This window comes from Mesoplodon mirus (genome assembly GCF_964341445.2).
Source record: "Mesoplodon mirus genome assembly, chromosome: 11".
Classification (NCBI taxonomy): Eukaryota; Metazoa; Chordata; class Mammalia; order Artiodactyla; family Ziphiidae; genus Mesoplodon; species Mesoplodon mirus.
Window position 1 is genome coordinate 76891043 of NC_138987.1, and position 15239 is coordinate 76906281.

General features: G+C 41.7%; 1 protein-coding gene across 1 annotated transcript; it reads right to left on the reverse strand.

Moving 5' to 3' along the window:
- Positions 1-649: 649 nt before the first annotated feature.
- On the reverse strand, positions 650-8893 carry ETFBKMT (electron transfer flavoprotein subunit beta lysine methyltransferase). The gene is made up of 4 exons (XM_082636926.1): positions 8761-8893; positions 6843-7225; positions 4507-4637; positions 650-3741 (listed from the first exon to the last, which is right to left on the reverse strand). Exons 2-4 carry the CDS (start codon positions 7166-7168, stop codon positions 3398-3400), a joined length of 801 nt encoding a protein of 266 aa, XP_082493052.1. The 5' UTR covers positions 7169-7225; positions 8761-8893; the 3' UTR covers positions 650-3397.
- Between the last annotated feature and the right edge of the window lie 6346 nt (positions 8894-15239).

The following is a 15239-nucleotide window of genomic DNA, read 5'->3' on the forward strand; positions in this document are numbered from 1 at the left end:
AGTACAGTGTTTGTTATTTCAAAATGGACTTGTATTAGTTGAAACTATACACTGCAAACTCTAGGGCAACTGCTAACAAATTTTCTTTAATAAATATAACTGACATCCTAAGGGAGGAGAGAAGATGGAATCACATAAAATCCTCAATTAAAACCAGAAAAGGGGGAATTCCCTGGTGATCCAGTGGTTAAGGACTCTGTGCTCTCACCACCAAGGGCCCGGGGTTTGATTCCTAGTCAGGCAACTAAGATCCCACAAGCCGTGAGACGCAGCACACACAAACAAGATAAAACCACAAAAGGCAGAAAAAGAACACAAAAAAGAAACAAGGAACAAAGGCAACGAATAGGGAGCAGTTATAAATATGGTAGAAATTAATCCAGCTATATCAATAATCTCCTTAAACGTGAACAGTCTTTTTTTTTTTTTTTTTTTTGCGGTATGCGGGCCTCTCACTGTTGTGGCCTCCCCCGTTGCGGAGCACAGGCTCCGGATGCGCAGGCCCAGCGGCCATGGCTCACGGGCCCAGCCGCTCCGCGGCATATGGTATCCTCCCAGACCGGGGCACGAACCCGTATCCCCTGCATCGGCAGGCGGACTCTCAACCACTGCGCCACCAGGGAGGCCCTCGTGAACAGTCTTAATACAGACATGTTTGTTATGCTATGAAGTCATCTCAAGGATCACCGTTATATATATGGGCGATTTAAAAATATTTTAAGTAATATTTGGACGTCTCAAAGACCTTCTTGTACCCTCCTCGTAAATACTTAAGGATAACAGAAACAGTGTTGTAGATATTTCTTTTAATTAATTTATTCATTTATTTTTGGCTGTGTTGGGTCATAGTTGCGGCACGCGGGATCTTTTGTTGCGGCGCTCAGGCTTTTCATTGTGGCGCTTGGGCTCCTCTCTAGTTGTGGTGCGTGGGCTTAGCTGCCCTGCGGCATATGGGATCCTAGTTCCCCAACCAGGTATTGGAAGGCAGACTGTCAACCACTGGACCACCGGGGAAGTCCCACATAGATATTTAAAATTAAATCTACTCTTGGCCTCTTCACGTTGATTTCCAACAGTGCTCCAGAGTATAATTTCCTTTAATTTTCTCTTTCTTATCTTGCTGAGAAGGACAATACCCAGCAGACTATCCTGAATTTTCAAAGAATATGTCAACAAAGCTCTTTCCTCTCAACTGCCATCCAGTGCCACTGTAGCCTATCGTTTCCATTCATTTTAACCAATGCTGAATCAAAATTTTGAGTTTATAATTAAGCCCCAGTAGACCAATGGAAATTGGATACAACAAGAGTTGATTCATTGGGTTGTAATAAATTCTGACTTCCAGAGTTCCAGAATCACAAGACCCTCTGTGACCCAGCTCCAAAACACCCACCTATCGATACTGCTTTCCTGCCTAAGCAACAACCTGCCCTTACCTGCTTTCTCTACATTTCTTTTGAATGACTATAGCTCTGATCATGTCTCCCTGGTATCCTAATCCCACTGGCATGTGTGTATTATTAGAAAGCATATAATGCAAGTGTCATAAACAATTCCTAAGCGGTATATGAGAACAGGAGAGTACAGCTGACCCTTGAACAACACGGGTTTGAACTGCACTTATATGTGTTTTTGTTTGGTTTGTTTCAATAAATACTACAGTACTACGCGATCCATCCCCGGATGCAGAAACTTGGATGCAGACTGTAAAGTTATACATAGATTTTCAACTCCAGGGGGTGGGTGGGGTGGTCAGCACCCCTAATGCCCATGTTGTACAAGCGTCAACGGTACATTCGCAAGGCTGCGTTTTATACCTGTAACATATATCGTGGTCACGTTTTGTTTTAAATTGGAGAATAGGAAATATAATACATGTAATCGGTACGAAATTACAAGACCCAAAAGTAAGAACTAGGTCTCCCTACCACCCTCATCCACCAGCCACCTGGTACCCTCTCAGAAGACAACCACTGTTACCAGTTTCTTTCCAGGGATATTCTATATCTACTACAAGTAAATATGCATTCTTTACACATACATTCATATGTAGGTATATACATACATCTTTTTTACATAAATAGTGTATACTATACACATTCTTCACATTGTTTTTCATTTATGTCCTAATGTTCTTATTGATATATAAGATCCTGACAAGCTGGGGCATGTAGTGGTGGCATAACCAATTTCTAGCTGACCTTAGTAAACCATAAAGAGGCATCATAAGGTAACACAGTACTGAGTATGTAGGAAATTCTAAAATCTTTATCTGTGTTTCTTAATTGATGCCCTATTATGTACTTATCCTATATTACACACTTTTTTTTTTTTTTTTTTTTTTGCGGTACGCAGGCCTCTCATGCTGTGGCCTCTCCCGTTGCGGAGCACAGGCTCCGGACGCGCAGGCTCAGCGGCCATGGCGCATGGGCCCAGCCGCTCCGCGGCATGTGGGATCCTCCCGGACCGGGGCACGAACCCGTGTCCCCTGCATCGGCAGGCAGACTCTCAACCACTGCGCCACCAGGGAAGCCCATTACACACTTTATACTTTCATTTATTATAATAACCCTTTGAGGTGCAGTTTATTAAATTTTATTACTATTTTATAGGTGAAGAAATGAAAGCTCAGAGAGCTTAACTAGCCCAAAATCCCAACTAGAAAGTGACAGAGTGGCCTCACTCCGAAGCCCATGTACAGTAAGTCCCCTACATATGAACGAGCTACATTACGAGAGTGGGTTCGTAGGTCCAACAAAGTTAGCCTAGGTACCCAACTAACACAATCAACTATACAGTACTCCACTGTAATAGGTTTATAATACTTTTCACACAATCATAAAAAACAAAAAAAAAAACATTTTTCATCTTACAGTAGAGTACCTTGAAAAGTACGGTAGTACAGTACAACAGCTGGCATACAGGGGCACTTTAATATCTTTGAAAGCTCACAACTTGAAGGTTCATATGTAGGGGACTTACTGTATTCTGTACCATACCAACTGCATCTCTGATCTTAACATAATTTTTTAAAATATGGTATTCTGTATTTTTTATTTTGTTTAATTCAAAGATACATCACAGTTGTCCTCAACTGTAGAAAGAGACTCTGCTAAAATATCTAATTCCTCTCAGCTACTTAAATTACATGTGGATATTCCCTTCTATAATTATATTCCTATAACAGTAAAACTAGAAAAAAAATTACAGATAGAGATTTCTATATTTGGCTTACTGGAGAACAAATTACATGACAAAGGGTGACAAAACTTCAACCTTCATATTTTGGAAACAAGATTTACCATTTAACACAAATTTCCTTCTTTGAACTGGACAGTCTTTCTTTTAGGGTTAAACCCAAACACAGCTATATCCATATTGGAGGTACTTCAACAGCTCAAGGCTGAAATTCCCACACCGTGCTTGTTGTCAGTCCATTGTTCTCCTGCCTAGTAGGCTCTGGAAGTGAATATTCTGCTACTTTGTGCAGTTGATGCTGAATGCTATGTCCACTGAACTGGGGTCGCCCAGGGTCACCAATCAGTACTCGAGTTCTGTAGACCCAAAAGCAATTTTTCAGCCATTGATGTAGACTGTCTGCAAGGTCTTCATCATAAAACATATCTCCAAGCACAACAAGGTCCCACTTATCTTGTTCCAAATCCAGCATGTTTTTGGTTAAAATGGGAAAAGGATTCAGTTGGTTCAACTCACAGTTTAGTGTAATAGCCATTCCTGCAACTTTAAAAAAGCACATAGTGAATTGGTATTTGCTAGATTGTTTTAATTCCCTATTAATTAATTTAAATAATCTAGAAAATCTCCAACAGTATGTTTTTTTCCCATTCTGTTGAAAGTTGTTTTTTTTAGGTAAAGAAGCCTAAAGTATATGCCAATATAAGCTATTTCCTGCAATTCTCAAATATATGAATATCCTGAAAATAAAACAATACCAAACACCTGGAAATGTTGAGGTTTTAAGGAACATTTGCTGATCTACAAGCCTTATGCTTGAGCAGGATGACAAGTTGGAACTGAGACCCCATGTACAATAAGGCTCCTCAAGGGCTAGATCCTCAGTGAAAGGGAAGACTAAAAGAAAATCAGATAAAATTAAAACTTACCTGTCTCAACTTGGGTTCGAATGGAATAAAATCTCCCTCAAAGACACTGGCCTATCTTCACTTGGGTTTTGGTCAAATAAACACTACCTACATATTTCAGGAAATGCCTAGCCCAGCAATGACCAACAGTAAGTGCTCCCAGGTTGGTATCACTTTGGTATATCTGCCAGACACAAATGGAAGTCCTCCTGTGAAAAACGCACCATCAACTCAGGCCTCATAGGATTCCCACAGATAATGTCCCACTGAGTAAGTTCACAATATCAGATTATAAGATTCACATGGAAATGGGCTAGTCTAAGATGGGTTGAGGCATCTGTAGATATTTATCCTGGAAGAAAAAAAGATGAGCTTCAAATATTTTAAAATGTGCAATTCTTACTAGGGTCTATGTCATTGGCCAATATCCTTAAAGCTCCACTCATCTTAGCAGCGATAGCTGTAGCTCCACATCCACTCCCAATATCTAACACAGATTTTCCTCTGACAACATCAGGATTATCCAAAATATACCTAAATTAGAAAGAAAAGGGAAAACATTATCTAAGATAGAAGAAGGTCAATAAGAGGTGTACAAAAATTTTTCTTTGGATTGACTGGACAAAGAAATAGTGAAACTTAGCAGAAGAATCTGGTCCAACATGGGCAAGTTTGGCCTGACTAGAATGACATAAAATGTCAATCTTAAGAGCTGGGCAGAGGTGGCAGAGAGAGGACCTAGTCATTTTGGTCTTTCTCTTTGGCAGGTGTGAAAAGCAGTTCCATACAACTGACTAATCATGCTCTTCAAGTCAACTTTTTAGAAGTATTGAGCACTTACTATGATCCAGAAACTACTAAGCACCAAAAACACAGACTGACAAAATACTGCTAAAATCAGGACTCAGTAAGCTAGATGCAAAATTCACAGTCTCCTTTTCATTGTTCAACAGAGAGTGGTTTTACCTACTGCTTGAACTGTTTTATAATGACCTCTCTGATAAGGTACAATCAAAGACCAGCTCAACCAAAGAATTTGGACCTGGGCTAAGTAGTTACCAAGCAAGTGAAGATGAATGGGAAAACACTGAAATAATAAATGTCAGCTGACACTTGACCTTAGTATTGTAATAATAAAGAAGAGCAGAGGGAATTCCCTCGTGGTCCAGTGGATAGCATTCCATGCTTTCACTGCTGAGGGCCCATCAGGGAACTAAGATCCAGCAAGCCAAAAAAAGACTAAGGAACTATGGCAAGGCAGGGATGTAGTACCCTGTCTAAAGGGGCAGCTGTTACCCATCTTGAGCTAATTGTTGCCCCACAGAAATGGGGTGTTATCAGAGGTTTAAATCCAGTGTTATCAGATATTCTTTTTTTTTTTTGGCCTTGCCTCGTGGCTTGTGCTGTCTTAGTTCCCCGACCAGGGATTAAACTCAGGCCAGGCAGTAAAAGCGCCAAGTCCTAACCACTGGACCACCTGGGAATTCCCCAGAGATTCTTTTTTTCAAATCGAAATAAATGTTTACACGCAATCCCTCAAGTCTGAAATGTTAGCAACTGATTTTTTTTTTTAAGTTTACAAGTAAAGGCCAAAGAAAACACATCTGTGGATCACTTATTTGTGACCTCTGATTCAGACAGTCTCTTAAGGAATTTGATGGCACTTACATTTGGAGTTGATAAACAACTTGCATAGATAACACTTAAAATGTATTTTTTTAATGATATAAGTAAAGCTTGAAAATTTGGCAACACAACAGCCAGAATATTGGACTTGTTAGATACTGGAAAGTTTTCCAGAACTTAGGATTTTCCAAAAGCTCTATGTTTGCATTTATTTATTTTGCATTTAAGACTATATACAACCTGAATTCTGCTAGACCATACCATTCCTGTGAAAGAGAAGTCCTTATCCTTTTCCTTTCCGTTTTGTAACCTCAAGGCATAAAAAGATTAAATCATTTACCAGTCTAAGAGCAAAGACTAGATTAAAATGCTGTTAAGTTCTTGCCTTTGTTTCAGTGGCTGTTTTAATAAAAAGCACTGTGTGAATGTGTGAGAAAATGTCCTAAAGAAGACCTTTCCAGTATGGGGAGTTAGAAAGGGGGAACCTTAAAAATGGAGATCCTGCCGGCTACGCAAAAAAAAAAAAAAAAAAAGCAGAGGCAGTGCCGCAACTAAGACCCAGCGCAGCCAAATAAATAAATAAATAGTTTTTAAAAAATCATTTTAATGCAGGTGCAACTCCAGAGTTCACCTGAGTGATGTCCCAATCACTCACATCCCTCGTTCTTTGGGAGCCTGGGAAGAGGCAATGATGGAGGAAGTGTAAGGTTTAAGGAGCAATATTTACAGGATTAAACCAGGCGACCTGAAAGACTGGGGCTTTAAGCTCCACTGAGGGACTCTGCACGGGCCATGCATCATGAACCATGAACCTGAGAACAGTGTGAGATTTCTGGATCATGACCAGCCACCTAGGGTCTTGACAGCTGACCTAGGATTTCCCTTGGGGAGAGAGCTATATATCAGGAAACACCTTGATAAGCTTGGAGCAGAAGGTAAAGCTATGCAACAAAGCAACCCAAAACTATTCCTAAACTGCTCTAAATTAAGAAAAGAATTTGGGGTTTTACTCTGGTTTTCTGTGAGGAGCAGGGAGAACAAGGCGTTGGAAGGGGCTGAAAAGAGTAAGGATATGCGGAGCCCTAAAGGTTCCCGCTTCACTTACGGCCGTACCTAGACAGGGCTTGGCCTCCTGGCCAGTAGACTGCCCAGTAAGGATCACTGTGGGGCCACAGGTCAGCTCTTTCCCACCAGAACTTGCATCTGGGGGTCAAAAGCCGCAACTGGATTTCAGGGGTGAGGCTACCACGGCTGGTGACTTCAGTGTTCTCCTCCAGGAAAGCTTTCATCTCAGGGTCCAAAAAGCTTCCGGTTCCCCTCCAGGGGCAGTGGCCCCAGAGAAACAAGGGAAAACCGCTGCTTCTCACAGCCTTCTGTAGGACACCACAGCGGTTCATGGCAAATGATGTAAATGCTCTCCAACCTGGGCTCAAGGCCATCGGTCCTGTCCCAAAGCACAGGTTTGCTGGTTCTGCTCTTGATAACAGCTGCTCCTCCTGGGGAAAGAATAAGGGTCTGGCTGCCAAACTGATCTCAGCTGGAATCTCTGGACCTCTAAAAACATAAATAATACTGAAAACTCCAAGGCTCACCAACACTTCCAAATCCTGTTGCATAATAAGAAAATGTTAGTGTTAGCTCTGTAGCAGATGATGCACAAGTGCAAGTTCATTCTAGGTGAAAGCGTCGGTGCATTAATTTAGGAAAATCCAATCTTCTAAAAGATGCCTTTCCACAACAGAATCCTTTTTAGTAACTTACAACAACAAATATACAAGCATCTGATTTTGAGAGAATCCTCAGGAACACGCCTTTTACATAAAATAAGGTATACCTTTAAAGTTCTTTCATTCATTTAATAAATCACTTCCCTTTAAGCAGGCACTGTGCTTGGCAACTGTGAACAAAATAAACAAAAGTCCCCATCTTCAGGAAGCTTAGATTCTAGTAATGGAATAGAGCAATTATCAGGGCAAACACAGTTCTTGCCTTTATGAAGTGTAGCCGAGATTGTGCATTGTAACTGTGGTTAGAGATATACAAATTATACTGACTGCTCAATAAAGATAGTCCTAGCATAAAACATCAATGTAATCAAGATTCAGGTGTTTTCCTAAAAACAAACAAACAAAAACAAAACAAAACAAAAAACTATGGATTTAATTGTAATAAAAGAATATCAACTCCCAAATCTCTTTCCGTAAATACCTCTGATGAGTCATCTTTACCAAACCTGGACTTAATAGAAAGACACCTTGATAAAAACAAGAATGAGGAAGAGCACTTTAAGCACAAATTATACACCCAGTTGTTTGGGACCTCTGATCTGTTCTGCATAAATATATAAATAGTCTTACGTCCACCCAAGTACTTAAGAGTAGGGGCCCCAAACTCATGCCTACCCAGGGCCAGACTGGTGACAAATGAGTGATGCAGGCTGGTTGTTAGATCACAGAAGGGCTGTGGCAAACTGGAAACTATTTCAAAACAGTCCAAAGGAGCCAGCCAGGGGATACGTGGCCAGATCTTTCAATTTCTCAAAACAATCCAGCTATTTATCCATAAACTCCCACTTTTAAACGTGGGCAATTAGTTAAAATACCAAGACACGAGGAGAGGCAAAATGTCTGTCTGTGAACCAAGGATGGACCTTAAGTGGGTGTGCCAGCCCACGTTTATCCCTTGTAATCTCAGGGTCTCTAACCGCCTGACCTCATTGGACTAATTGCGTAGGGAAGGATTGGGTCAGCCCTTGAATCTAACGAGCCTAAGGTTTGAAAAGAAACCAGAGCAAATACAAGATGATTGATTTTGGACACCCTGTCATGCAGACCGATGATGCCCCGCCCACGCCAGCACCAATGAAGCATCCGTTATGAATATGTGATTATGCGGTGTACACTTGGTACCTGGTACGGTTAAGAAGACAGGTTTAAAGGGGCAAGTTCCAAAGTGTTAGCACGTAACTTCCCTCGATGGAGGACGGGAGTCAGTCTTAAAGGGGCAGGCACAGTCCTCCTTTTCTCCTTACCTGGCTGTGCTAACACCGTCCTGGGAAGATAAGCACAGGGCAGGCCTGTCACGCGCCTTTGCGCCTCTTTTCGCGCCTTCTTTACAACTGCACGCTGGGTCCCACTTCCCCCACCAGAGCCGGCCGCCAACACGCAGCACCCCCGTCCCCGCCCCGCCCTCCTGCTCCGCCCTCCTTCCCGGCAGCACTTTCTCTCCCTTACCTGGGCTTCTTAAAGGGACAGGAAGTGCGAAATCAGCCGGCGCCCTGACCTCATTTGGGAAATAAGGGAATGTCAAATACTAATTTCTAAAAAATCCACTCTGAAGCCGTGGATCATCTGCTTCGTGTCAGTCACACTTCTAGGCACTGGGCATAGAGCGGTGAGCAAAATAGACACAGCACAAACCCTTAATGACGCTTATATTCAACTGGGATTAAATCATAATATGTCCTCCCTTTTATAATAATTTTCATACACGTACAATCTTTTTTGTTTTTCAACTGTAACTTCTCATTTCAATAACACTCACTGATTCTCTTGCTAGTAATAATTCTTAATAGATGTTCAAGATCAGTTTGTCTAGGGACTTCTCTGGCAGTCCAGTGGTTAAGACTACACGCTTGGACTGCAGGGGGCGCGGTTGCATCCTCGGTCAGAGAACTAAGATCCCGCATGCCACCCACCCCCCACCCCCGGTTGAAAAATCAATTTGTCTAAGGATTTTTTTTTTTTTATGGATGAGCAATCAAACCACATTATTTATTTTTGGCTGCCTTGGGTCTTGTTGCTGCGCATGGGCTCTCTCTCGTTGCGGCGAGCGGGGGCTACCCTTTGTTGCAGTGCGCGGGCTTCTCATTGCGGTGGCTTCTCTTGTTGCAGAGCAGGGGCTCTAGGCACGGGGTGCTTCAGTAGTTGTGGCTCGCAGGCTCAGTAGTCGTGGCGCACACGCTTAGTTGCTCTGTGGCATGTGGGATCTTCCCGGACCGGGGCTCAAACCCGTGTCCCCTGCATTGGCAGGCGGATTCTTAACCACTGCGCCACCAGGGAAATCAAGGATTGTTGTTTTTAACCAGCTTCTGTATTCTATCCCAGTGATAGTTTTAAAATCGATCTGCTTCTCTCCATCCCTCCTGCCTCTGCCTTATGATTGCTTGCTTTAACTCCTGCTACTGGTCTCTCTGCAATCCTGCCTTCCTCTATCCCACTCTCTATAGTGCAGCTGAAATGGTTTTTTCTGAAACTTTCATTCCATAGTCCAAAAAAAGGCCTTACATTCCTACAAGATAAGATAAACCAGATAAGCCAAGAGAAACAGACTGAAGGCCTGAGAAACAAACGTGGATTTTCTTTTCTATTGTTTGGTGTTGATTTTTTTTTTGTCACGCCACTTTTCAGGCGAGATGATCTTAGTTCCCCAACTGGCGCCCCATGCATTGGGAGCTGCCTGGTCCTAACCACTGGACTGCCAGGGAAGTCCCGCCCTTTTGTTCTTTTTAATTGAAAGAACTTTCATCAAAATTGACCCAAATGCAACAAAGCAGACCCATCAACTGTCTGATAACAATTGAGCTATCATCTGACCTTGTGATTTTTGCCTTTAAATGGCTGCCTACATTTTTGTACACGAGCCAATTCTCTAATAATTGAACACTCTTGCAAGTGCAAGTAAAAAAAGTTTATCCCCATACTCAAATTTGTTTTTAAGGGTTTTTTGAACAACTTATTTAATTATACTTATTAGCTGTATGTCCTTGGGCACATTATTAAACCTTCCTAATGAAGGGGATTAGGATATGCCATTGTGGCACAGGAATTATTTTGAGTGAAAGAGATCTCAAATCTCTGGAATCTCTTATCTGCCTAAAGCTGACTCTCCCAAAAGAACTCAACTGTTGTAAAACCCCTCCTCGAGAACAACTTTAATCTTCTTGGACTTGAGAAGTGGGCACCACACCCAAACAGACATTGTCCCAAGACTATCATATCTCCTATCTATTCTCCTAAAAAACCATTTATCTTTCCAAAAAGTCATTCCCATAAGTGCCCTTTCTCTCCTTCCCCATCACCTGTGATGAAATAAACTATATGTTTTTTAAGGCAGGACAAGAAAATTTAAGCATAGCAGATGCCCTTCCTGACGGGGCTCTTCCTAATGTGCAATGTGCATCTACATTATACATTGACCAGACCTCAAAGGCAGGAATGTCTGCTCAACAATAAAGATCATTTTTTCCCCTTCTTCTGACGCCAGCAATGTAACTCCTTAGAAGATAACATTCTTTTCTTAATCCTGTAAGGGGTCATGGTGACCTGCTGCTCCCTTCCTACATGTAGGTCTGGACTTTGTATCTCTGGTTAATGTTATGTAAAATGTCAGTGTGTCATTTTGATGAACGATCCTTTGTCTCAAAAATGTATATAAATGTGCTTTCGACTTCTAAGTAGGAGAACAGTCCTCAGAGTTTTCCAAGACTGTCTCCAGGGTTATAATCCTCAGGTTGGCTTGGAAAAAAACCTCTATTTCTTCTCTCGATTGACTATTAATTAATTTTTCATCAACACCTACTAAGTTAGGTATATAAACACAAAATTTTAACCACCGCCTATGAGTTATTCATCACTGAATTCTCATGTGCCTATGTGTTGCGTGTGTAAACTCTGTTTTTTTTCTCCTGTTAATCTATCTGTCTTTTGTCAGTTTAACTTGCAGGTCCCAGACACTGAACATAAGAGGGTAAAGGAAAGTTTTTCCTCCCCTACACTAAGTATCAGTGTTTTCCTCTGTAAAATAATAATGATGATAATAATAATGTATTGGGAGGACTTAATGGGATAAAAGTAAAGTGCTTAGCACAGTTCATGGCATATGGTAAACGCTGTGATTATCATTACTGGAACTATGGAATTAGTGCTGGTAAGACGCAAGACTGGAGGCTGAAGATTTGCGTTTTAGAAAACCATTTTAAGCTGCTGGTATCAAAGAGAGAGGTTGGATTGAAGGAGACATCAGTTGAAGAATGTGGTGGTAACCCATGCAAGCACTGATAAGGGCATGGAAAGAATTGGACACATCTGAACGTGACTCAGGAAGAGCCATTAGCAGGACTTGGAGAGCAATTAAATATGCTTGCTTAACCATAATGATAGACAATCTAAGGGAAAGATATCATTTTTTCTTTATCAGCTTGACCTGAATGACCGTGCTATCTGATCTCATTCTTCCTTGCTTGAAAGCTTCTCTGGCTCCCCATGCCTTCAATATCAGAGCCAAATTCCCGATCACAGCTTCCGAAGCTCTTAGTCATCAGTCCCTACTTACCCATCCTGCCTTGTTTCAGAACCCTCCCCTCCTCCACACTTTGCTTTCTTGTGGCAAGCCCTTGTCCTCTCACTCCATGCCTTGCTTAAGACAAAGTTGCTGGGGCCACCACACATACACCCTCTCCTCACTGACCCTAACCGCCTCCTTACCCTTCAGAACGCAGCTCAGAGTTAAGGCCCTCGGAAATGGCCCCTACGCACACACTGATCTTGACATTTTCTTAGCTTCCTATAGATATATCCAGCAAGAGCACCATGCAGAACTGTCACTGCCTGCCTCCCCTACTGGGCTTAGGGGCAGACCATCTCATTCCTCTTTTACCTTCTGCCACAGTTGAGACACTCAATAAATTCTGTTAAATGAAAGAAAAAGCAAATAAAGGAGGAAATTAACAAATATTATATATCAGTGTCTCATTTCCAAATGTTATTTTTAACAGCTTCATTGAGGTATAACTGACGTACAATCAACTTCACATATTTAAAGTGTACAATTTGATGTTTTGCTATGTGTGTACCCTCGTGAAATTGTCCCCAAAATCAAGAGACTGAACATATTCAATGCCCTGTGTTATCTCTCCCTCCTGTCCTCCACATCCCCTCCATCCCCAGGTAGCCGCTGATCTGCTTTCTGTCACTATAGATTGGTTTGCATTTTCTAGATTTTTATATAAATGCAGTTATACAGTATGTACTCTTTTGTCTTTGCTTTCACTCAACATGATTATTTTGAGATTCATCTGTTGTTTCATGCATCAATTGTTCACTCCTTTTCATTGCTAAGTAGTTTTCCATTGTATGTATATATAAAATGTGTTTATCTGTTTATCTATTGATGAATATCTGGGGGGGGTTGTTTATTTGTTTGCTACTACAAATAAAGCTGCTTTGAATATTTGTGCACATGTCTTTGTATGGACATATGCTTTCTTTTCCATTGGGCAAATACTTAGGAGTGAAATGGCTAGATCACATGGTGGTGTGATTAACTGCAAACCTTCTCCAAAAGGGTTGTCATTTTACATTCCCATCATCAGTGAACAAGAATCCCAGTTCCTTCCATGTGATGAGGAAAACAATTTCATTTTTCTAAGTTGCTTCCTAGTCGTTTTAGAGTATAAAAACACCGCTCACACCTAGAGTCTGAGCATTTAGAAGAAAACTTGAGTCGAGGATACCCACAGTAAGTACCCGCTTTGTGTTTCCCGGGGCACCTTTTAAAATAACCACTTTGGGTTAAGCCTGCTGAAAGTTAGTGACCTCTGCCCAACTACCTCGTGAGTAATAGGTGCTTGCTACCCTGCTCTCCATCTCCTGCTCGCCCAGTTCTCCCTTCCTCCAGCTCATTGTACCCTCTTGCTTCTGGGGTCTGTAAGTAATAATAAATCCTGTGATTCTACTTCCTTTGTGTGGGTGTACTGAAATTGCATCTTCAATCAAAATGACCTGTGGGCTTTACTTCCCTAAATGGGAGCTCGGATGCTGAGGCAGCCTGACCCTGGATGGGTGGCTTGTGCCCCTTCATTCATCAGGTCATAATCTACATATTCTTAATTCAATACACCAGCTCCGGCTTCTCAACACACTCCACATCCTCACCAACACTTGATAGTGTCTTTCTTTCTGATTACAGCCATCCTAGTAGGTATGAAGTGGTATCTCATCATGGTTTTAATTTGCATTTCCTCAACGACTAACAATGTCTGAGCATCTTTTCATGTGTTTGTTTGCCATGCATACATCTTCTATTCCAATTATGTCTCATTTAAGTTCAAATTGTTGCATTATTTTTCTGATCTTTCATAATTTGGGCACATTAAATATAGACACTTTGGGGACTTCCCTATTGGCACAGTGGTTAAGACTTCAAGCTGCCAATGCAAGGGGCCTGGTTTCGATCCCTGGTTAGGGAACTAGATCCCACATGCATGCTGCAACTAAGGAGCACGCCTGCCGCAGCCAAGACCCGGCGCAACCTAAAATAAATAAATAAAATAAATATTTTTAAAAGTATAAATATGGACTTCCCTGGTGGCTCAGTGGTTAAGAATCTGCCTGCCAATGCAGGGGACACAGGTTCGATCCCTGGTCCGGGAAGATCCCACATGCCGAGGAGCAACTAAGCCCGTGAGCCACAACTACTGAAGCCTGCGCTCTAGAGCCCGTGCTCCGCAATAAGACAAGCTACTGCAATGAGTAGCCCCCGCTCGCCGCAACTAGAGAAAGCCCGCGCGCAGCAATGAAGACCAAACGCAGCCAATAAATAAATAAATAAATAAATAGGCACTTTTTAATCTATGTTTTTCCTCTGTGCTGGAAGAACAATTCAATAAAGCTAATGGAATGATGAGAGAAAAATAACCTCTCTTGCCATTTTTGGAGAATATTATTTATAAATGTAACACAATTTGAAGATGTTTATAAATATAAATTCTAAATAAATTTGTAAATATATTTCTAATAAAATATATACCTCAGTTTAGTTTTAAAATCAGCCTCAAGATGCAAACAACAGATAAATCGTACTCAATCAAGTGTGATTTGCCTCTGCCATCCCAGAATGTGTTTCTCCCCACACTTTTGCATGAAGTTTTGAGGTTTTGGATTTTCTAGAGCTTCACTTCCTCTTCTCTCCCCCAGACTGCCCTTGCAAGCAGTCTACAGCGCCAGGTCTCTGTAAATTCAGAGGCTTCCTCTTCTCAGTTCCTTATCTGCGTTTGCAGCCTTTAGTTGGTCACTAGGCAAGCTTTTATTTTATTTAATTTTACTTTTTGGCCACGCCTCCCGGCATGTGGGATCTTAGTTTCCCAACCAGGGATCAAACCCACGTCCCCTGCAGTGGCAGCGCGGAGTCTTAACCACTGGACCACTAGAGAAGTCCCTAGGCAAGCTTTTAAACACCGGTCACTAAGTCGTGCCTAAAAATCCCGGCATCTGGCCCTTTAAGACCAGTTTGTTGTAGAAAGGATTGCGCGCCCACTGAGAAGTGAAATCCTCAGCCAACTAAAGCTATAGTGCCATCTACTGGTAATTTAGGTGTGTCTGAGCTAAAATGGTAAAAATAAAAAAATAATAAAGAGCAAAGATTCTCACCCACCATTTGACCACACACTGGTATACTTGTTTAGTTGTAGGATGTGGCAGAAATACTTCTCACTGATAAAAGTTAAGGCCT

Excerpts from the sequence above, each read along its gene's own strand:
- ETFBKMT (XM_082636926.1), bottom strand. The coding sequence starts at position 7,168 with ATGGCCTTGAGCCCAGGTTGGAGAGCATTTACATCATTTGCCATGAAC. Across the intron at positions 4,638-6,842 it reads GGAGGCCAAGCCCTGTCTAG|GTATATTTTGGATAATCCTG; the intron begins GTACGGCCGTAA and ends TTTCTAATTTAG. Across the intron at positions 3,742-4,506 it reads GGCCAATGACATAGACCCTA|TTGCAGGAATGGCTATTACA; the intron begins GTAAGAATTGCA and ends GCTTTTTTAAAG.